At 47.3% G+C, this 23,169-nt stretch overlaps 1 protein-coding gene across 8 annotated transcripts in view; it reads left to right on the top strand.

Annotated features, from left to right (window-relative positions):
- The window catches only part of foxp4 (forkhead box P4), a 500,447-nt gene that overhangs the window by 191,176 nt on the left and 286,102 nt on the right, over window positions 1-23,169 (top strand). Inside the window, exon 1 of one of the 8 annotated variants that reach the window (XM_068057555.1) lies at window positions 15,130-15,162. The exons of the other annotated variants lie outside the window; for them this stretch is intronic. Coding sequence (XP_067913656.1) covers window positions 15,160-15,162 — 3 coding nt within the window. The 5' untranslated portion in view covers window positions 15,130-15,159. Of the gene's footprint in view, window positions 1-15,129; window positions 15,163-23,169 lie in introns of those variants that run through there. 8 annotated transcript variants of the gene reach the window in all.

The raw sequence follows: 23,169 nt of genomic DNA, 5'->3' as shown, positions 1-23,169 counted from the left end.
GGATGGGGCTGGTTGCAGTCAGCGTGGTCTCAGCTTATTGGAATTATAAGCAAAAAAAAATCAGTTGATGTTTGATACTGAGTTAAGTGTGGAACAATTTAAACCCTGCAGGCTCATTGATGCAGGTAATGTTCAAGATGGGATGGAATCACACACACCAGCTCAGCTCTGGTGATGAGGGTTAGGGTGAGGGGGAATTGGTCTGAGAGCCCATAAACCAGGGAGCAGACTAACTGATCACTGCCCAGTGACCCTTGCAAAGCTGGTGTGAAAGACCAAGTGATCACAGGATAGCCAGAAAGAACCCTGCATATCTGTAGCACCTTATCACATCTGCATGGAAATAATCATGGCAACTGATTTACACACAGTAAGATCCCACAGACACCAACATTTCACACAGCTTGTACATGAAAAATGGCCACAGTGAATTGGAAGTCCTGATTTATAAAAAGAAAAACAAATCGAGCAGACTGTGAAACACAGAGTGATTCACTACTACCCATTTTGTGGTACCACTCATAATGGGTTTTACCCCCAAGGTGTGATGTGTTACCTTGATACCCAAGGGGTGTGCTTCAGTGCCAGGTTTCTTAGCCTCCCACAGGTATTCTGGTAAAAAGAAGGGTACATTAATGTCATGGATATGTTACTGGACAAATAATCCACAGATCTGGAATAAAAGTCCAGAGGACTTGGATACAAATCCCACCAGGGCAGTTTGTGAATTTGATTTTCATAAAAAAATTGGGAATTAAAAAAAAGGCTAGTCTCAATAAAAATGATCATGAAGCTGTTGATTGTTGTATAAACTCAACAGGTTCATTAATGCTCCTTGAGGGAAGGAAAGCTGCTGTTCTTACTTGACTATTACCTGCCCTCTGAAGTGGCCGAACAAGTCTCTCAGTTGTGACTAGACAGATAGGAATAGGCAATAAATGCTGGCCTTGCCAGTGGCACCCACATTCTGAGAATGAATAAACAAAGACTGAAGGAAGTATCTCTGAGAACATCCGATCCTCAGCTTTAGTTGGAGGAGGAGTTGAATCTGTGTCATCAGGTCAAGGGTCTATTACCCCTAGGATCCCTTACGAAGAGGGATTCTCACCATCAGGAACCCTTTCAAAAGATAATCTAGCTATTAGGACCAGTTTTGAAGAGTTAGAGTTATAGAGACATAGACTCTAGTTGAAGGAAATCTCCAAATTGTACTCCCTCAATCAATGTGTGAATCTAGAGAATGAGTGTTAGCCGGTTATTTAAGGTTGTTAGACAATGAGATGAGCACAGTCCTGTTCACACTCAGTCTATATGCATGCTTTTCTCAGCAGTAGTCACAACAGCAAGAAACTCTGGCTGATCTTAACCTTTCATAGTCCAAGGCTGGTGAGAGCAACTGTAACAGCCACCCAGTGGCAATCGCAGTTTAACTCATTGAAGACCAGGGACTCAAATCTTTGAACCCTAGCGGGTACGAATGTCACTTTCACACTGGGTGGGGCATTTAATGGGTGAGGTAATGGGGGGGAAGCTCCCAAATTTTATATTTCAAAGGCGTTCCTGATGATGGGACTCACGCTGTAAACACTGACTTTGCTCAGAAACAGGAGCCTCCCAGTGCAGTCACTGCCAGGGGATTAGACATTTAACCTTTAGGAAGTAAGTGAGTGAGATAAGTGAGAGAAGAATGTTACAGGGATCTGATGGCGATTACAGTACATAAATCTATACTTCACACAGTAATAATGTCCAACTAATGCACTGCACTTTATAGAGAAAATTGACACCATCTGCTCTTTGAATAGAAAATGTGAAAAAGTTCAAGGCCGTATTTTACAATTTCTGACACTGCATCTTGATTTTTCCTACTGAAGTGTGAGGTATCTCATAAATTTGATATATGTCCCTGGACTGCTAGCTGTGGAATGTATGGAATATGAGGAGGATAAAGACTCCATTAAGATAGACCTTTTAATCCTGGCAGATGAAAAATTCAGATGTTTTAAGACAGACATGGTTGGCTGGACATTAATTATCAATAATCACACAGAGAGACTGCCTGTGGGATCTATGTATCAATATGGTGAATTCCAGAATCCCTCCTAGACAAAGGTCATCTGGTAGGGGGGCATTTGACAGAATTGCTCAAAATAATCAAAGGAATTGACACGATGAACACAGATTGATTGAAGACAAGAGGCCTTGATTTTCAGATAAGCACTGGTAACATGAAGGCGGAGATTAGAGGAACTGCTGCACACAGAGAGTTATCAGACTGTGGAATGCTTTGCCACAAGTGGTGATTGATGTGAAATTGATTACAGCATTCACGAATGCCAGGGATTATTAGCTAGAAGGGGAAAAATAAAGATGTTGTATAGCATCTTTCACAATTGCGGGATATCCCAAAGTGCTTTACAACAACAACTTATATTTATATAGCACCTTTAACATAATAAAATGTCCCAAGGCAATTCACAGGATTAAATATGACAAGCCAAATAAGGAGATATTATGTCAGATGACCAAAAGCTTGGTCAAAGAGGTAGGTTAAAGAAAGAAAGTGAAATAAAGAGGTGGGGAGGTTTAGAGAGGGAATTCCAGAGCTTAGGGCCCAGGCAGCTGAAGGCACGACCACCAATGGTGGAGCAATTAAAATCGAGGATGCTCAAGAGGCCAGAATTAGAGGAGAGCAGATATCTCAGAGGGTTATGAGGCTGGAGGAGGTTACAGAGATGGGGAAAGGTGAGGCAATGGAGGAATTTGAAAACAAGGATGAAAATGTTAAAATCAAGGCGCTGCTTGACTGGGAGCCGATGTAGGTCAGCGAGCACAGGGGTGATAGGGGAACTGGACTTGGTGTGAGTTAAGACACGGGCAGCAGAGATTTGGATGACCTCAAGTTTACAGAGTGTTGAATGTGGGAGAGCAGCCAGGAGTGCATTGGAATAGTGAAGTCTAGAGGTAACGAAGACATGAATGAGGGTTTCAGCAACAGATGAGCTGAGACAGAGGCGAAGTGGGGTGATGTTACGGAGGTGGAAATAGGCGGTCTTGGTGATGGCATGGATATGAGGTCAGAAGCTCATCTCAGGGTCAACTATGGCACCAAGTTTGTGAACAGACTGGTTTAATCTCAGACAGCTGCCAGGGAGAGGGATGGAGTTGGTAGCTAGGGAACAGAGTTTGGAGTGGGGACTAAAAACAATGGCTTCAGTCTTCCCAATATTTAATTACATTTCTGCTCATCCAGTACTGGAGGCCAGATAACCAGTCTGATAATTTCGCAACAGTGGAGGAATCGAGAGACGTGGTGGTGAGGTAGAGCTGGATGTCGTCAGAGTAAATGTGATAACTATAGCTCTGCTTTCTGATGATGATGCCAAGGAACATCATGTTGATGAGAAACATGAGTGGGTCAAGGACAGATCCTTGGGGAATATCAGTGGTAACTGTGCAGGAGCAGGAAGAGGAGCCATTGCAAGTAGTACTATGGCTACGATTAGATAGATAAGAATGGAACCAGATGAGAGTAGTCTCACCCAGCTGGACAAGAGGCGTTGGACGAGGATGGTGTGGTCAACCGTGCCAAAGGCTGCTGACAGGTCGAGAAGGACAAGGAGGGAATGTTTAACTTTGTCACAGTCACATAGGATTCCATTTGTGACTTTGATAAGAGATGTTTCAGTATTGTGGCATGGGTGGAAACTTGATTGGAAGGAATCAAGTATAGCATTCTGGGAAAGATGAGCACGGACTTGGGAGGCGACACCGTTCAAGAATTTTATAGAGGAAAGGAAGGTTGGAGATGAAACGCAGTTTGCAAGGTTGGTGAGGTCAAGGATTGATTTTTGTAGGGGGAGGGGTAATGATGACAGATTCAAAGGAGAGAGGGCCAACACCTGAACCTGAGAACCATTTACAATATTGGCTAACATGGGGACCAGGAGGGGAAGTTGGGTGGTCAGCAGTTTATTGGGTATAGGGTCAAGGAAGCAGGAGGTGGGTCAGATGGACAAGATGAGCTTGGAGGTTGTATGAAGGGTAATAGGAGAGAAATTAGAGAAAGATGTGAGTTCAGGGCTAGGGCAGGGGAGGAACATTAGAGGAAGTTTGGCCTGGTGGAGTAGTGGGAGGGAGGGAATTGCCAGAGGCAGCTGATTGGATGGTCTCGATCTTATTGACAAAGAAGTCTATGAGCTCATTACACTTGTTGTTGGAGGGTACGGGAAAAGAGGTTTAAGAAGATGGTTTGCAGTAGAGAAAAGAGGCCGGGTTTATGTTTGCATTCCAGGATGATGCTGGAATAGTGAACAGTTTTAGCAGACAAGATAGTGGTTTATGTGGTCCAGTCAGATCTGTCGGTGGATGACTAAACCAGTTGTCCACCATAGTTTTTCAAGTCTGCATCCCTTGGACTTAAGGGAGGGGAGATGAGCGGTGTACCAGAGTGAGTGAGAATCATGGTTTTATTGGGGATGAGGGCATCAAAGGTGGAAGTGCCAATTACATTTTAGTGGAGTAATGTATGAAACGTGGTAACCAATTTGTGCGCAGCAAGCTCCCACAAACAGCAATGGGGTAAGCACTGGATAATCTGTTTTACCAATGTTAGTTGAGGGATAATTATTGGCCAGGGCACTGGGCAAATAGTCCCATGGATCTTTTATGTCCACTAGAGAGGGGAGATGGAGCCTCAAGGGTGGGTAGAAGGGGGAGAAACATACAAGATAAAGATGGGCAAGGATTTACTCCTCAAGAATAAGTAGATTTTTGTTGAAGGAATTCTAACAGGGTGGAATGGAAAGAGGATTATCCTCTCACTTCTGGAGCCTTGATTCAAATCCAGCCTGGCAGTGTGGATGCAAGTTTTATCAATCTGATGACACTGGGGATAACTCCCCTGCTCTTCATCCAAATAGTGTCAAGAAATCTCTTCAACACCCACCTGAGAGGGCAGACAGGGCCTCAGCTTAACATCTTATTGGTAAGACGGCACCTCCGACAGTGCAGTGTTCCTTCAATACTGCACTGGGAGTGTTGGCTTAGATTTTGTGCTCGAGTCTCTGAATGCAGAGCCTGCCAACTGAGCCATGGCTGACGTCACTGGTACATAGCTAGGTGTGCACAGGAGTGAAGGTCATGATGAAGCTCAGGCTCGCTCATCTGCCAGGCACAGTGCCAGTCTGTGAACTCATCACTACTTCAAACTTCACTTTCTTCTTCTTTCCTTTCTTTCTTTTGGGCCTCCTTATCTCGAGAGACAATGGATACGCGCCTGGAGGTGGTCAGTGGTTTGTGAAGCAGCGCCTGGAGTGGCTATAAAGGCCAATTCTGGAGTGACAGGCTCTTCCACAGGTGCTGCAGAGAAATTTGTTTGTTGGGGCTGTTGCACAGTTGGCTCTCCCCTTTCGCCTCTGTCTTTTTTCCTGCCAACTACTAAGTCTCTTCGACTCGCCACAATTTAGTCCTGTCTTTATGGCTGCCCGCCAGCTCTGGCGAATGCTGGCAACTGACTCCCACGACTTGTGATCAATGTCACACGATTTCATGTCGCGTTTGCAGACGTCTTTATAACGGAGACATGGACGGCCGGTGGGTCTGATACCAGTGGCGAGCTCGCTGTACAATGTGTCTTTGGGGATCCTGCCATCTTCCATGCGGCTCACATGGCCAAGCCATCTCAAGCGCCGCTGACTCAGTAGTGTGTATAAGCTGGGGATGTTGGCCGCTTCAAGGACTTCTGTGTTGGAGATATAGTCCTGCCACCTGATGCCAAGTATTCTCCGAAGGCAGCGAAGATGGAATGAATTGAGACGTCGCTCTTGGCTGGCATACGTTGTCCAGGCCTCGCTGCCGTAGAGCAAGGTACTGAGGACACAGGCCTGATACACTCGGACTTTTGTGTTCCGTGTCAGTGCGCCATTTTCCCACACTCTCTTGGCCAGTCTGAACATAGCAGTGGAAGCCTTACCCATGCGCTTGTTGATTTCTGCATCTAGTGACAGGTTACTGGTGATAGTTGAGCCTAGGTAGGTGAACTCTTGAACCACTTCCAGAGCGTGGTCGCCAATATTGATGGATGGAGAATTTCTGACATCCTGCCCCATGATGTTCGTTTTCTTGAGGCTGATGGTTAGGCCAAATTCATTGCAGGCAGACGCAAACCTGTCGATGAGACTCTGCAGGCATTCTTCAGTGTGAGATGTTAAAGCAGCATCGTCAGCAAAGAGGAGTTCTCTGATGAGGACTTTCCGTACTTTGGACTTCGCTCTTAGACGGGCAAGGTTGAACAACCTGCCCCCTGATCTTGTGTGGAGGAAAATTCCTTCTTCAGAGGATTTGAACGCATGTGAAAGCAGCAGGGAGAAGAAAATCCCAAAAAGTGTGGGTGCGAGAACACAGCCCTGTTTCACACCACTCAGGATAGGAAAGGGCTCTGATGAGGAGCCACCATGTTGAATTGTGCCTTTCATATTGTCATGGAATGAGGTGATGATACTTAGTAGCTTTGGTGGACATCCGATCTTTTCTAGTAGTCTGAAGAGACCACGTCTGCTGACGAGGTCAAAGGCTTTGGTGAGATCAATGAAAGCAATGTAGAGGGGCATCTGTTGTTCACGGCATTTCTCCTGTATCTGACGAAGGGAGAACAGCATGTCAATAGTCGATCTCTCTGCACGAAAGCCACACTGTGCCTCAGGGTAGACGCGCTCGGCCAGCTTCTGGAGCCTGTTCAGAGCGACTCGAGCAAAGACTTTCCCCACTATGCTGAGCAGGGAGATTCCACGGTAGTTGTTGCAGTCACCGCGGTCACCTTTGTTTTTATAGAGGGTGATGATGTTGGCATCGCGCATGTCCTGGGGTACTGCTCCCTCGTCCCAGCACAGGCATAGCAGTTCATGTAGTGCTGAGAGTATAGCAGGCTTGGCACTCTTGATTATTTCAGGGGTAATGCTGTCCTTCCCAGGGGCTTTTCCGCTGGCTAGGGAATCAATGGCATCACTGAGTTCCGATTTGGTTGGCTGTATGTCCAGCTCATCCATGACTGGTAGAGGCTGGGCTGCATTGAGGGCAGTCTCAGTGACAGCATTCTCCCTGGAGTACAGTTCTAGGTAGTGCTCAACCCAGCGGTCCATCTGTTTGCGTTGGTCAGTGATTATGTCCCCCGATTTAGATTTGAGGGGGGTGATCTTCTTGATGGTTGGCCCAAGAGCTCTCTTCATGCCATCATACATTCCTCTGATGTTTCCGGTGTCTGAGGCCAGCTGAATATGACTGCATAGGTGTTGCCAGTAGTCATTTGCGCAGCGCCTAGCTGTTCTTTGTGCAGTACTTCTGGCTGCTTTAAGTGCTGCGGATGTTAAATCGCTGGGGGCTTTCTTGTAGTTCAAAAGTGCAATGCGCTTAGCGGCTATGACAGGTTCCAGCTCTTCATTATGAGATTGAAACCAGTCTGCATTTCTCTTCGCACTTTTGCCGTAGGTGGTCAAAGCTGACTCATAGATGGCGTCTCTGATGGCGTCACTGCATGGAAAAGCGAGAGACTTCCAGAAAGGATTTCAGAGAAGTCAACAAACTTGATTTGTTTGCATTTTGGACAATTAACTCTTTCTTTCAGCAAGATGAAAGGATGATAAACTGAAGGATATGTAGAAAGCAAATTAATTTGATTGTTTTTTCAACAATTATTAGTGTACGTATTTAACACATTTTACTTTTGCATGCGGTCGTGAATTTCTCCCTAATGATTTGAATAACCATTAAGAGCTGCCCAAGAAGAGGGAGTTGCATTAGTGGGTGCATACAAGACCTCAGACCCCCTACAGCAAATTGCATGGGATACAGAAGGCTACTCATTATATTAGCACCTAACCTTGACATGTTTGCCTCAATTCTGGAGGCCTCCTTTACGTGCGTGCTGTGGGTTAATTGCTTTCAGAGATGGTGATATTATTGCTTGTGCAGGTTTATGTAAGGGCATAGGCACGCAATGAGTGTCTATTGACTGCTCTTGTCCTACTGCAGAGAGCATCGTGTGATCTATGTGAGCATTATACAGTGGGCATCAAAAATATCTCGGAATCTGTCCTTCACAATTACCTGCAACTATTTCCAGTGAATTGAAGTCAACCAGAACCTTGGTCAGAACTAGCGTGTGAAAGCAAATCTCCCGGACATGAGTCTAGTAATGTTGTCACCTCGATGAAAACAGACACACTGACATCGGCACACAGCTCTGAAGAGGGTGTCAGCATCTACCCAGTACCAGGAGATTCCTCATTAACAACCTACCCATGTTCCACATCTCACCCTGTGCCTCCATAAAGGAGCAGAGCAGGTCAGGTCATCTGAACTTCAGCAGAGCAGCTTGCTGTGATTGTATAGACTGCAGTCAATCAGGAGAAACAGAGGCATTTGTGTCAGAAGTAAAAGGAGAACAATCCCATCCCAATCCTTCAGAACATTTTAATGTAAATATATCTTTAGTATCAAACAGATATCAATGAAGTTAAAAATCATCAGAGTATCATTAATTAATTCTTCACTGAGCATAAGGTCCTATTTTTTAAAGTTGGCCAATGACATCATGGAAAATCTTTAAATTCTTACAGGATTTGTAACTTGTGCCTTAGGATTCACAAAACAGCTGAAATTCTACACAATTTTAGGAAGTTTATTGAAGTTTTGAACAGGATATGAACTGAATATCTCAGTCCACTATTCCTTCTCTAGAATGAGTTCCTTGCCCTCCTTTGGCAATCATTTTCTCTGTTTCTACCAGATTGTTCTTGGATGTGCTAACAGGTGCATTATTTTCCTTTTTTAATCCATCTTTCATTCCATTTCACCCCTGTCTCCGTGTCTTGTGTTCTCTCTTTCACTTGTTGATCTCACACATTTTAGGGGTGATTTTAATCTTAATGTCTTGAGGAAACCAGGCGACCAGGTGGGCAGTTAAAATCACCCTGATTACTTTACCCACCCTTTAGCTGCCCAGATTGGCCCAACCATGATTTTAACTCGGGCCTGAAGAAGGAAGCCTGAACATGCACATTATTACGAGAAATAGCAGAATTTTCCCACATAGTCCCTCCACGTTCTTGGTTGGAAATGAACCAACAGAATATTAATGTGGCCCGCAAGTCAAGTCTAACCTGAGCCTGATTTCTGCAGCAGTGGGTCCAGTGGAATAGTGGTTGTCTTGCTGCACTGGTAATTCAGAGGCTTGGACTAATGATCTTTAACTGGGGAATTTAAATTCAATTAATTAAATAAATGTGAAATAAAAAGCTAGTATTAGTAATGGCGACCAAGAAACTACCAGAATGTTGCAAAAACCCACTAATGTTGCTTAGGGAAGGAAATCTGCTGTTCTTACCCAGTCTGGCCTATATGTGACTCCAGACCCACAGCAATGTGGTTAACTCTTAACTACCCTCTGAAATGTCACATGAACATTAATTTTAAACTGTTGCTGGAGTGGAGAGATGACTTGTTTAAATAGATCAGCAGTGGCTGAAAGAAATTTGCATTCTAAGAGACAGTCACTTTTGAAAAGACAATGGGAACTGTTCACTGATTCAATTAACAGAGATTGGTCTGGGCAGTGGTGAGCCACATCTTGTCAGTGTAAGAGCCAGCACTACACCACCCCACCGAGAGCTTTGAAATCCACAAACGCAGGAGCTGGTTTAAACAGTGAGTCACATGACTAACCTGCTGGCCCAGGTCTGGTTTTGAACTATTCACAGGACAGATTGGGTTAGACTGCAGATTACAACTGAACTTGGAACAAGAGCCTCTCTCCTGTCTCGCTCTCTCTCTCTCTCTCTCACTAATCTCTGGAATCAAATGAAGTCACTTAAACCTCAAGAGAGAAAAGACTCCTTACATCAAAACAAGTTTGAAAGCGTGCACTGGGCCCGAATGAAACAGCAAGACTTACCGGCAACCAAACTCAAAGGATAGTAAATAGAAACCCAGCTATTGCCTCAAACTTTTCCCCTTTATTTTTTCTACTTTTTCTGTCTCTATCTGCGTGTGTGTTTATCACGTATGCATGCTAGTGTGGTCGTGTCGCGTGTTCGTAGTCGTTAACTGAACTAGAATTTAAGATTAATAAACTTCCACCTTTCTTGTTTAAATCTAAGCAAACCTGTCTGATTTTGTTGCCTTACAATTGGAAAGCAGTGAACAAGGATTCACTGAGAGGGAGCTAAAAACAGTGTTTTAAAATTAAACTCTGTTACTGTTAAACCAGGCGAAGGCTGAGAGGGAATCCCAAGACCCCTTTCTCACCTGGTTGTAACAGCATCGATCTTTGAAGGTGACAAGGCATATTGAGAGAGTGGTTGGCAAAGCATATGCAATCTTGGGCTTCATAAATAGAGGTATTGAGTACAAAAGCAGGGAAGTTATGCTGAACCTTTATAAAGCTCTGGTTAGGCCCCAACTAGAGTATTGTGTTCAGTTCTGGTCACCACAATTTAGGGTCCTTGAGAGGGTGCAGAGGAGATTTACCAGAATGGTTCCAGGATGAGGGATTTTAGCTACTAGGTTAGGTTGGAGAAGCTGGGTTGTTCTCCTTGGAGCAAAAGAGAGGAGATTTGATAGAGGTGTACAAGATTATAACTGCTTTAGATAAGGTAGACAAAGAAACGTTGTTTCCATTAGCTGATGGTGCAAGGACTAGGGAACACAGATTGAAGGTTTTGGGCAAGAGATGTAGGCGGGATGTGAGGAGGAAATTTTTATCCAGCGAGAGATTATGACCTGCAACTCGCTACGAGGGGGTCAGAAGTGGAGACGATGAATGATTTCAGAAGGAAATTGGATGGGCACTTAAAGGAAATAAACTTACAGGACTACAGCAATAGAGCGGGGGAATGGGACTGACTGGATTGCTCTACAGAGAGCTAGCATGGACTTGATGGGCCGATTGGCCTCCTTCTGTTATGAATCTATGACTCTATGAAGTTCAAAACCAGGAGGCTGGACTGTTGGATCTGTTACAAAGTACACATGGCCTCTATTTGAAGCTTGTTCTTACCACCCATTATACCATCTGGAGTTGATATCCCGGCTCTCTGGAGGAATTGCCCAAATGGAGTGCCTTGAGCTAAGACAGTGGATTAAACACATCTTTGAACGAGGGTTGACGTAAATGACAAGGGCCTTTTATTTCAGAATGAAGCCTCTTATCTCTGGTATCATCCTCAAGAATTGCTTGAGTGGAACATTCGGTTTAAAACCAGATCTTACCTGTTTCAGGTAACAGGTGTTCTCATTAAAACCCTGCAGCTGGAGTAATTGCATCATTGGCTGTGAGTGGAACCCTTTCAGACTGTGCTTTGAGAGATTCCCCTGTCCCTCCCCCACTTCAGCCAAATGGGCAGATGGACCTGACATTATACAAAACTGTATGGAGAACAAGGGCCTCCATTGGATCCCTGGTCTGTGCTGAGTTAATGTGTCTGGGCCATAGTCACAATCACCACAGTTGGTCACAGTAGCCCCAGGGCTTGGAGTGGGAAATGATCACCCTGACCATTATCCAGTGGCTAGTAAAAGGGCATATGTGCAACCAGGATCGGGCCGATACCCAACCCTGGGTCAACACTCACTGCTAAGTTTCCCACATGGACATTTGGTGATGTAGCAGAGGGAGGGGCAGAGGGAAGATGATGATTCCAGGAATACAGAGGACGGAGCAATAATTAGAAAAAGATAGGCTTGGATTTCCTCTGAACTGACTGTTTCCCCACCTTGAGTTGCATTTTTTCATTGTTAAATTGCGGAGCTACCAGGAGCTGTGAGAGGACTTCCATATAGGACGAGAATTGGTTGGAAAGTTGTCTGCAGAAAGTTTCTTGCAACAGAGGGGGCAGTGATGGCGTGGTTAATCAATTGTGCTTCCCGCTTCAGATTTACAGCCTGGTTGTTGACATAACTGAGCACCAGAAGCATGCTGTCAGCTTCAGTGCCTGACTCTACACTCACCCTAGTGACCCCTCCATCTCCCCATCCCCACCCCCTCTCTCTCTCTTACTCTCCGCCAGCTCTCAGACCTAATAAAACCTGTCAGAGACGCAGGACAACAATGCGTGTTTTGTTTGAGGCGGGGAAAAATTAATGGCCTTCTCTTTTCAAAGCGCAGTGCTAGTCTTGCACTCCTTGCTGGGCTGCCTGCTTATGTTGGCACTGAGACCAAGCTTCTGCAACTGCGTCTGGTTAAAGAAAAAAGATTTTTTTTTAAATGTGGGATTGAAGTGAAATTGCCGTTGTGTGAGTCAGTCACAGACAACAGGCAGGTTATGGGGCTTGTGCAGTGAGAGAAAAGTACATTTATGATACAGATGGTTTTCATCTTGAGAGAGCAGTGATTGGAGTTACTGGCTGGAAAGCCTCACTTGTAAGGAAACACTATCTCTCCTGTTTGTCTAAAGTGGAAGAAATTTTTTAAAAATCCCAAAAATATCAAACTGCTCTGTGACTTCTGGTTTGACACAATCCAGTCTTTTCATAAATCTGGTATGTGTCTCACTAGAATTAAATTATCTTTTCTTTCCAAGCCTGCCAAAATATTACTTTTAATGGAAATTCATCCACAGGGGGGTCAATTTGCTTTTTTTTTTGCTTTTTCAGTGGGGTTAAGCAGGGGGCAGTCAGGGTGTAAAGACTGACTCCACACTCAGTATGAGCTTTCAGGAAACACAGTGCTGCTTTTACTGTGGAAAAAAGCATCTTGTGGACACATGTTCAACCTGCGGTTTCTTATTGCACTTTCTCTGCATGGAAGCTGCTTTTCCCTCCAGCTTCCTGTCGCTCTACTCAAAAAGCTGCCGATTCATTGCTCGCATGAGTGTCAACAGCGTTCCACTACTGCACATGCATGGCCATTCTTTATGCAAGAATCTGGACATTGAGCATTGACAGGCAGTTCAACTGTAGAAGGCTGCACAGATCCTCTCCTGAATTTGACCCATACGCACTTTTAACAAGAGTGGTTGCCCATGGTCGGGAATGAAAACCATTGGGAAACAACATTCACCAGCTTTCTCCTTCATATTTGCAGTCTTGACTGTAGCTCAGTGAGTCACACTCCTATCCTTGAGTCAGGAATGTTGTAGGTTCAAGTCCCATTCCAGGGACAACCCATATTTGAGGTGCTGCCTCTTGAATGAGATGTTAAACTGAGGCCTCATCTGCCCTCTTGGTGGACATAAAATATCGCAAGGTCCTATTTTCACAAAGAGCAGGGGAATTATCCCTTATGTTCTGGCCAATATTTGACTTTCAATCAATGTAGAAATCATAGAAAGTTTATGGCACAGAAAGAGGCCACTTGGCCCATCATGTCTGTGCCGGCCAAAAAACAAGCCACCTAGTCTACACCCACCTTCCAGCATGTGCTCCTTAGCTCTGCAGGTTACAGCACTTGAGGTGCATATCCAGACACCTTTTAGGAACATAGAAGCAGAAGTAGGCCATTCAGGCCTTCGAGCCTGCGCTGCCATTCTACATCATGGCTGATCATCTACCTAAACATCATATTCCCGCACTATCCCCATATCCCTGATGTCATTAGCAACTAGAAATCTATCGATCTCTGTCTTGAATTTACTCAGTGACTGAGCTTCCACCACTCTCTGGGGCAGAGAATTCCAAAGATTCACCAGCCTCTGAGTAAAGAAGTTCCTCCTCATCTCAGTCCTACATGGCTTGCCTATATTCTGAGATTGTGTCCTTTTAAATCAGTTGAGGGTTACTGCCTCTTCTATCCTTTCAGTCAGTGAGTTCCAGACTCCCACTACCCTCTTTGTGAAAACATTTTTCCTCATCTCCCCTCAAATCTTTCTCCCAATCACTGTAAATCTATGCCCCCCAGTCACTGACCTCTCTGCTAATGTAAATAGGCCCTTCACCTTCACTCTATCCAGCCCCTCACATTTTTGTACATTTCAATCAGGTCTCCCCTCAGTCTTCTCTGTTGCAAGGCGAACAACCCCAGCCTATCCAATATTACCTCATAGCTGCATTTTTCCAGTCCTGGCAATATCCTCATAAATCTCCTCTGTACCCTCTCTAGTGCAATTACATCCTTACTGTAATGAGGTGACCAGAACTGCACACAGTACTCAAGTTGTGGCCTAACCAATGAGTTATACAGTTCCAGCATAACCTCCCTGCTCTTATATTCTATACCTCGGCTATTAAAGGAAAGGATTCCATATGCCTTCTTAACCACCTTATCGACCTGTCTTGCTACCTTCAGGGATCTGTGGACATTCACTCCAAGGTCCCTCACTTCCTCTACACTTCTCAGTATTCTCCCATTAATCGTGTATTCCTTTGTCTTGTTTGACCTCCCCAAATGCATCACCTCACACTTCTCCAGGTTGAATTCCATTTACCACTTTTCTGCCCATCTGACCAGACCATCAATATCTTCCTGCAGCCTACAGCTATCCTCCTCACTATCTACCACACGGCCAATCTTTGCGTCATCCGCAAACTTCTTGATCATACCCGCTAAATTTACATCCAAATTGCTAATATATACCACAAAAAGCAGGGAACCCAGTATTGAGCCCTGTGGAACGCCACTGGAAACGGCCCTCCAGTCACAAAAACACCCGTCAACAATTATCCTTTGTTTCCTGCCACTGAACCAATTTTGTATCCATCTTTCTGCATTTCCTTGGATCCCATTGCAAAAAACAAATTATCTACTCATTAGCATATTGCTATTTGTGGGAGCTTGCTGTGCACAAATTGGCTGCTGCATTTCCTACATTATAACAGTGACTACACTTCAAAAATACTTCATTGGCTGTAAAGCACTTTGGGATGTCCTGAGGTTGTGAAAGGTGCTATATAAATGTAAGATTGATCTTACTTTCTATCAATCTCAGTCTTCATCCAACATACACGGCCTTTTCCAGCAGTGGAAAGGCAGACAGCAATTGGCTGTAAAGTACTTTGGGACATCCTGAATTCATGAAAGGCACTATATAAATGTAAGTCTTCATTTCCTTTTAATTTCCATTGTGATGTGCTGCCTTGTTGCATAGTGCCATAGCAGATCAGGATGAAGGACTCAGAAGAGTGGATCTCACCAACTCTGGCAGCAGAGGACAAAGGCACAACTCTTTAATGGTGAGCTAACACTCAGCATGGTTTGGAGCTGGCCATTCAGCCAGTGCACAATTGAAAGTATTTTCTTCAACAGGTTCCAGGCTCAATCTATGTTTGGTGCTGAGTTTGCTAATTTCAGCTGGACAGTGCCAGGGTGTTCGCTGGACAGTGCCAGGATATGAGCTGGACAGTGCCAGGGTGTTCGCTGGACAGTGCCAGGGTGTGAACTGGGCAGTGCCAGGGTGTTCGCTGGACAGTGCCAGGGTGTGAGCTGGGCAGTGCCAGGGTGTGAGCTGGACAGAGCCAGGGTGTCAGCTGGACAGTGCCAGGGTGTCAGCAGGACAGTGCCGGGGTGTCAGCAGGACAGTGCCGGGGTGTCAGCTGGACACAGTCAGGGTGTCAGCTGGACAGTGCCGGGGTGTCAGCAGGACAGTGCCGGGGTGTCAGCTGGACACAGTCAGGGTGTCAGCTGGACAGTGCCAGGGTGTCAGCTGGACACAGTCAGGGTGTCAGCTGGACAGTGCCGGGGTGTCAGCTGGACACAGTCAGGGTGTCAGCTGGACAGTGCCGGGGTGTCAGCAGGACAGTGCCGGGGTGTCAGCTGGACACAGTCAGGGTGTCAGCTGGACAGTGCCAGGGTGTCAGCTGGACACAGTCAGGGTGTCAGCTGGACAGTGCCGGGGTGTCAGCAGGACAGTGCCGGGGTGTCAGCTGGACTGTGCCGGGGTGTCAGCAGGACAGTGCCGGGGTGTCAGCAGGACAGTGCCGGGGTGTCAGCTGGACTGTGCCGAGGTGTCAGCTGGACAGAGCCAGGGTGTCAGCTGGACACAGTCAGGGTGTCAGCTGGACAGTGCCGGGGTGTCAGCAGGACAGTGCCAGGGTGTCAGCTGGACACAGTCAGGGTGTCAGCTGGACAGAGCCAGGGTGTCAGCAGGACAGTGCCGGGGTGTCAGCAGGACAGTGCCAGGGTGTCAGCTGGACAGAGCCAGGGTGTCAGCTGGACAGAGCCAGGGTGTCAGCTGGACAGAGCCAGGGTGTCAGCAGGACAGTGCCAGGGTGTCAGCTGGACAGAGCCAGGGTGTCAGCTGGACAGTGCCAGGGTGTCAGCTGGACAGAGTCAGGGTGTCAGCTGGACAGAGCCAGGGTGTCAGCAGGACAGTGCCAGGGTGTCAGCTGGACAGAGCCAGGGTGTCAGCTGGACAGAGTCAGGGTGTCAGCTGGACTGTGCCAGGGTGTCAGCTGGACTGTGCCAGGGTGTCAGCTGGACAGAGTCAGGGTGTCAGCTGGACAGAGCCGGGGTGTCAGCTGGACAGTGCCAGGGTGTCAGCTGGACAGAGTCAGGGTGTCAGCTGGACAGAGCCAGGGTGTCAGCTGGACAGAGTCAGGGTGTCAGCTGGACAGAGCCAGGGTGTCAGCAGGACAGTGCCAGGGTGTCAGCTGGACAGAGTCAGGGTGTCAGCTGGACAGTGCCGGGGTGTGAGCTGGACAGTGCCAGGGTGTCAGCTGGACAGTGCCGGGGTGTGAGCTGGACAGTGCCGGGGTGTCAGCTCAAGTAGAAGTAGCATGGACTGGGGAAGAGGAGAAGCAGTTTACATTGCAGCCAGAAAGGACATGGAGTAGGAATCCAGCCCCTGCAATCAGTCACTTTCACCTAATTACCTAAAATAGACAGAAGATCTCATGCTGATGAGTACAGTACTAGAATTTCTAGCCTGTCTGTGGAAGTTGGGTGAGGACAGATAATCTGTTTCAGTGATCTTGGTTGAGGGATAAATATTGGCCGGAAAGCCAGAGAGAACTCCCCTGCCCTTCTTTAAAATAGTGTAATGAGATCTTTTATGCCGATCTGAGAGGACGGAGCCTCAGTTTAACACTTATCCGAAAGACAGCAGTGCAGTATTCCCTCAGTACTGATCCTCCGACAGTACAGTATTCCCTCAGTACTGATCCTCCGACAGTACAGTATTCCCTCAGTACTGACCCTCCGACAGTGCAGTATTCCATCTAGTACTGACCCTCCGATAGTGCAGTATTCCCTCAGTACTGACCCTCCGACAGTGCAGTATTCCCTCAGTACTAACCCTCCGACAGTGCAGTATTCCCTCAGTACTGACCCTCCGACAGTGCAGTATTCCCTCAGTACTAACCCTCCGACAGTGCAGTATTCCCTCAGTACTGACCCTCCGACAGTGCTGTTTTCCCTCAGTACTGACCCTCCGACAGTGCTGTATTCCCTCAGTACTGACCCTCCGACAGTGCTGTATTCCCTCAGTACTGACCCTCCGACAGTGCAGCACTCCCTCAGTACTGACCCTCCGATAGTGCAGTATTCCCTCAGTACAGACCCTCCGACAGTGCTGTATTCCCTCAGTACTGACCCTCCGACAGTGCAGTATTCCCTCAGTACTGACCCTCCGACAGTGCTGTTTTCCCTCAGTACTGACCCTCCGACAGTGCAGTATTCCCTCAGTACTGATCCTCCGACAGTGCTGTATTCCCTCAGTGCTGACCCTCCGACAGTGCTGTATTCCCTCAGTACTGACCCTCCGACAGTGCAGCACTCCCTCAGTACTGACCCTCCGAAAGTGCAGTATTCCCTCAGTACTGACCCTCCAACAGTGCAGCACTCCCTCAGTACCTACCCTCCGATAGTGCAGTATTCCCTCAGTACAGACCCTCCGATAGTGCTGTATTCCCTCAGTACTGACCCTCCGACAGTGCAGTATTCCCTCAGTACTGACCCTCCGACAGTGCTGTTTTCCCTCAGTACTGACCCTCCGACAGTGCTGTATTCCCTCAGTGCTGACCCTCCGACAGTGCAGTATTCCCTCAGAACTGACCCTCCAACAGTGCTGTTTTCCCTCAGTACTGACCCTCCGACAGTGCAGTATTCCCTCAGTACTGATCCTCCGACAGTGCTGTATTCCCTCAGTGCTGACCCTCCGACAGTGCTGTATTCCCTCAGTACTGAACCTCCGACAGTGCAGCACTCCCTCAGTACTGACCCTCCGATAGTGCAGTATTCCCTCAGTACTGACCCTCCGACAGTGCAGCACTCCCTCAGTACCTACCCTCCGATAGTGCAGTATTCCCTCAGTACAGACCCTCCGATAGTGCTGTATTCCCTCAGTACTGACCCTCCGACAGTGCAGTATTCCCTCAGTACTGACCCTCCGACAGTGCTGTTTTCCCTCAGTACTGACCCTCCGACAGTGCTGTATTCCCTCAGTGCTGACCCTCCGACAGTGCAGTATTCCCTCAGAACTGACCCTCCAACAGTGCTGTTTTCCCTCAGTACTGACCCTCCGACAGTGCTGTATTCCCTCAGTGCTGACCCTCCGACAGTGCAGTATTCCCTCAGTACTGACCCTCCGACAGTGCTGTTTTCCCTCAGTACTGACCCTCCGACAGTGCTGTATTCCCTCAGTGCTGACCCTCCGACAGTGCAGTATTCCCTCAGAACTGACCCTCCAACAGTGCTGTTTTCCCTCAGTACTGACCCTCCGACAGTGCAGTATTCCCTCAGTACTGATCCTCCGACAGTGCTGTATTCCCTCAGTGCTGACCCTCCGACAGTGCTGTATTCCCTCAGTACTGACCCTCCGACAGTGCAGCACTCCCTCAGTACCTACCCTCCGATAGTGCAGTATTCCCTCAGTACAGACCCTCCGATAGTGCTGTTTTCCCTCAGTACTGACCCTCCGACAGTGCTGTATTCCCTCAGTGCTGACCCTCCGACAGTGCAGTATTCCCTCAGAACTGACCCTCCAACAGTGCTGTTTTCCCTCAGTACTGACCCTCCGACAGTGCTGTATTCCCTCAGTGCTGACCCTCCGACAGTGCTGTATTCCCTCAGTACTGACCCTCCGACAGTGCAGCACTCCCTCAGTACTGACCCTCCGATAGTGCAGTATTCCCTCAGTACAGACCCTCCGACAGTGCTGTATTCCCTTCGTACTGACCCTCCGACAGTGCAGTACTCCCTCAGTCCTGACCCTCCGACAGTGCTGTATTCCCTCAGTACTGACCCTCCGACAGTGCAGTACTCCCTCAGTACTGACCCTCCGATAGTGCAGTATTCCCTCAGTACAGACCCTCCGACAGTGCAGTATTCACTCAGTACTGACCCTCCGACAGTGCAGTATTCCCTCAGTACTGATCCTCCGACAGTGCTGTATTCCCTCAGTACTGACCCTCCGACAGTGCTGTATTCCCTCAGTACTGACCCTCCAACAGTGCTGTATTCCCTCAGTACTGACCCTCCGACAGTGCGGTATTCCCTCAGTACTGATCCTCCGACAGTGCTGTATTCCCTCCGTACTATCCCTCCGATAGTGCAGTATTCCCTCAGTACTGACCCTCCGACAGTGCAGTATTCCCTCAGTACTGACCCTCCGACAGTGCAGTATTCCCTCAGTACTGACCCTCCGACAGTGCAGTATTCCCTCAGTACTGACCCTCCGACAGTGCAGTATTCCCTCAGTACTGACCCTCCGACAGTGCAGTATTCCCTCAGTACTGACCCTCCGACAGTGCAGTATTCCCTCAGTACTGACCCTCCGACAGTGCAGTATTCCCTCAGTACTGACCCTCCGACAGTGCAGTATTCCCTCAGTACTGACCCTCCGACAGTGCAGTATTCCCTCAGTACTGACCCTCCGACAGTGCAGTATTCCCTCAGTACTGACCCTCCGACAGTGCAGTATTTCCTCAGTACTGACCCTCCGACAGTGCAGTATTCCCTCAGTACTAACCCTCCGACAGTGCAGTATTCCCTCAGTACTGACCCTCCGACAGTGCAGTATTCCCTCAGTACTGACCCTCCGACAGTGCTGTATTCCTTCAGTACTGACCCTCCGACAGTGCTGTATTCCATCAGTACTGACCCTCCGACAGTGCTGTATTCCCTCAGTACTGATCCTCCGACAGTGCAGTATTCCTTCAGTACTGACCCTCCGACAGTGCAGTATTCCCTCAGTACTGACCCTCCGATATTGCAGTATTCCCTCAGTACTGACCCTCCGACAGTGCTGTATTCCTTCAGTACTGACCCTCCGACAGTGCTGTATTCCCTCAGTACTGACCCTCCGACAGTGCTGTATTCCCTCAGTACTGATCCTCCGACAGTGCAGTATTCCTTCAGTACTGACCCTCCGACAGTGCTGTATTCCCTCAGTACTGACCCTCCGATAGTGCTGTATTCCTTCAGTACTGACCCTCCGACAGTGCTGTATTCCCTCAGTACTGACCCTCCGACAGTGCTGTATTCCCTCAGTACTGACCCTCCGATAGTGCTGTATTCCCTCAGTACTGACCCTCCGACAGTGCTGTATTCCTTCAGTACTGACCCTCCGACAGTGCGGTATTCCCTCAGTACTGATCCTCCGACAGTGCTGTATTCCCTCAGTACTGACCCTCCGATAGTGCAGTATTCCCTCAGTACTGACCCTCCGACAGTGCTGTATTCCCTCAGTACTGACCCTCCGACAGTGCTGTATTCCTTCAGTACTGACCCTCCGACAGTGCGGTATTCCCTCAGTACTGACCCTCCGACAGTGCAGTATTCCTTCAGTACTGATCCTCCGACAGTGCGGTATTCCCTCAGTACTGACCCTCCGACAGTGCTGTATTCCCTCCGTACTATACCGGGAATGAAGGACTAGATTTCATGCTCAAGTCTCTGGAGTGGGACTTGAAACCACAACATCCTGACTCCGAAATGAGTGTCTTACCAGCTGTGCTGCAGCTGGTACTAATGGCAGAGCCCTGGACTCATCACTACGTAGGCAAATGGGAGAGTGGGAGGGAGAGAGTAGACATTTGTGCATTTCAACTAATATTCACATCTCATCTGTGAAGCGAGTGTGCATGCACCTGATTTTCTGTACTCAGCTGTTTCGAACTCTCCACTTGCTACCTTGCAGGCTTTCTCTGAAGCAGAGGAAAGTTCCAAACATGCCAGCAAAGCAAAGACCACATTGCTGGGCAGGACAGGTGGGCTAAGAGCTCAGAACAAAATTGCTGATGGGCAGCATCCAACAGTGGCCCTTTACCTCAGACAGTGGCAGAATCTGGGCCTCCAGAAGAGCCTCATAAAAACCAGCTCGCTTGGATGGTTTCTGGCTCCTGAAGCTGCAGCACATCCTTAGCTCTGTTCCAACTCTGCTGCTGCCAAACCCTGGTTTGGCATTAAACATAGGAACAGGAGAAGACCATTCAACCCCCTTGAGCCTGTTTAGCCATTCATGACTGATCTGTACTTTATGGGGGTTGGGTTAAGGTGTTTAGTGTTCGGAAATTAGGGTTAGAGTTTGAGGTTATGATAGGGATTTGGGTTAGGTTAGGATTAGGATTTAGGGTTAAGGGCTAGATTAAGGTTAGGCTGTTACAGTTAATGTAGATGTCAGATCAGTGTGCGATCCCCGCTCATAGTTGAGTAATTGATAACATCTATTGAGTAAGGTTACACATGGAAAGTCAGGGCAGGATTGGCGGGTGGGTGGGTGGAGTTGCAGTGGTAGAAGAGTTGTGGGGGAGAGGGCAATGAAGATATAAATCTAAATTTCAAATTCTAATTTAAATCAATTTAAAGTGTTCAGGCAGCTGTGAGGCCAAGAGGCAATGGGTGGGATGCTGGGAGTATTATTTCTGTCAGTATCCAAAACCTTTATATTTTTTCTTGAAGTCACATTTTAAAAAGTCATTTTAAAGGTTTGCTTTTTATTGCTGACTTTAGGACCCCATGTGAGAGGGGGAAAAGCTGGAGGTTGGCCCTTTGATGTTGTAAACCTTCACACATCACTGGTTTTTAACGGCTCTGCTTTACAGGAGCTGGTCTTGCTGCTATCATTTTGTTACCGATTGCGTTCCTAAAGTAGGATTACCTCCTGTTGGTTTTAAAAATAGCAGCAATTGGGTAATGCGTAAGTTTGCAAAGTTAAAGGCAAAGGGTGAGGAATGCCAACTGCCTCCTCCTCCCATTGAAGCCCATGGACCCTCCATCATTTTGTGTAGCTGTGCCAGGTATGATTTTACTCCCTTACCTGGAATCCATCCCAGAGCTAGCTCTCGTTCTCTCTCTCTGTGAAGAAGGGCTTTTGATGTCAGTCTTGTCTTTGTTCTATACTAGTGCATCCACTTGTCCTGCAGTCCTGGTTTAGAGTCATAGAGAGATACAGCACTGAAACAGGCCCTTCGGCCCACCGATTCTGTGCCGACCATCAACCACCCATTTATATTAATCCTACATTAATCCCATATTCCTTACCACATCCTCACCTTCCCTCAATTCTCCTACCACCTACCTACACTAAGGGCAATTTATAATGGCCAATTTACCTATCAACCTGCAAGTCTTTGGCTGTGGGAGGAAACCAGAGCACCCGGCGGAAACCCACGCAGTCGCAGGGAGAACTTGCAAACTCCGCACAGGCAGTACCCGGAATTGAACCCGGGTCGCTGGAGCTGTGAGGCTGCGATGCTAACCACTGTGCCACTGTGCCGTCTGCTGTCTCAGGATTAATCATTCCTACTGTTCTCAGTACCTTATATGCCTCGCTTGGGTCTCTTCTCATTTGACTTTTAAAGTTTAAAAAGTACACATTTTTATAACCTTTCCCACAACTCTGCCCCTCTGATAGTAGCAATCAGTCCACTCAAGGCCTTGAAAACTTCTCAGTGCCTCAGTGAGTGCAAACTCCAACTGGCTTCTGATCAGAGCACAATGCAGTTTCAGCCGAACACCCGGAGACCTGTAGGCTACTGAATTGGCTCAGCTGTTTTCCATCATTACAACAGTGATTACACTTCAAAAGTACTTCATTGGCTGTAAAGCTCCTAGGGGCGTCATAATAGGTGCTATAGAAATACAAGTTCTTTTGTTTTTTCATTGTTTTTTCTTGTAAGTCATGGGTCCATAGTGACTGGACACGGAAGATGTAAATTCTACAATCACTCCCAGATTTCTCTCGACCTCTTCCCTAGTTGGTTCAACACCATTCATTGAGTAAAGTAGCTCCCTTTATTTTA

The sequence above is a fragment of the Heterodontus francisci genome, chromosome 25 (assembly GCF_036365525.1).
Source record: "Heterodontus francisci isolate sHetFra1 chromosome 25, sHetFra1.hap1, whole genome shotgun sequence".
NCBI lineage: Eukaryota > Metazoa > Chordata > Chondrichthyes > Heterodontiformes > Heterodontidae > Heterodontus > Heterodontus francisci.
This window is presented reverse-complemented; position numbering and strand designations above follow the sequence as displayed.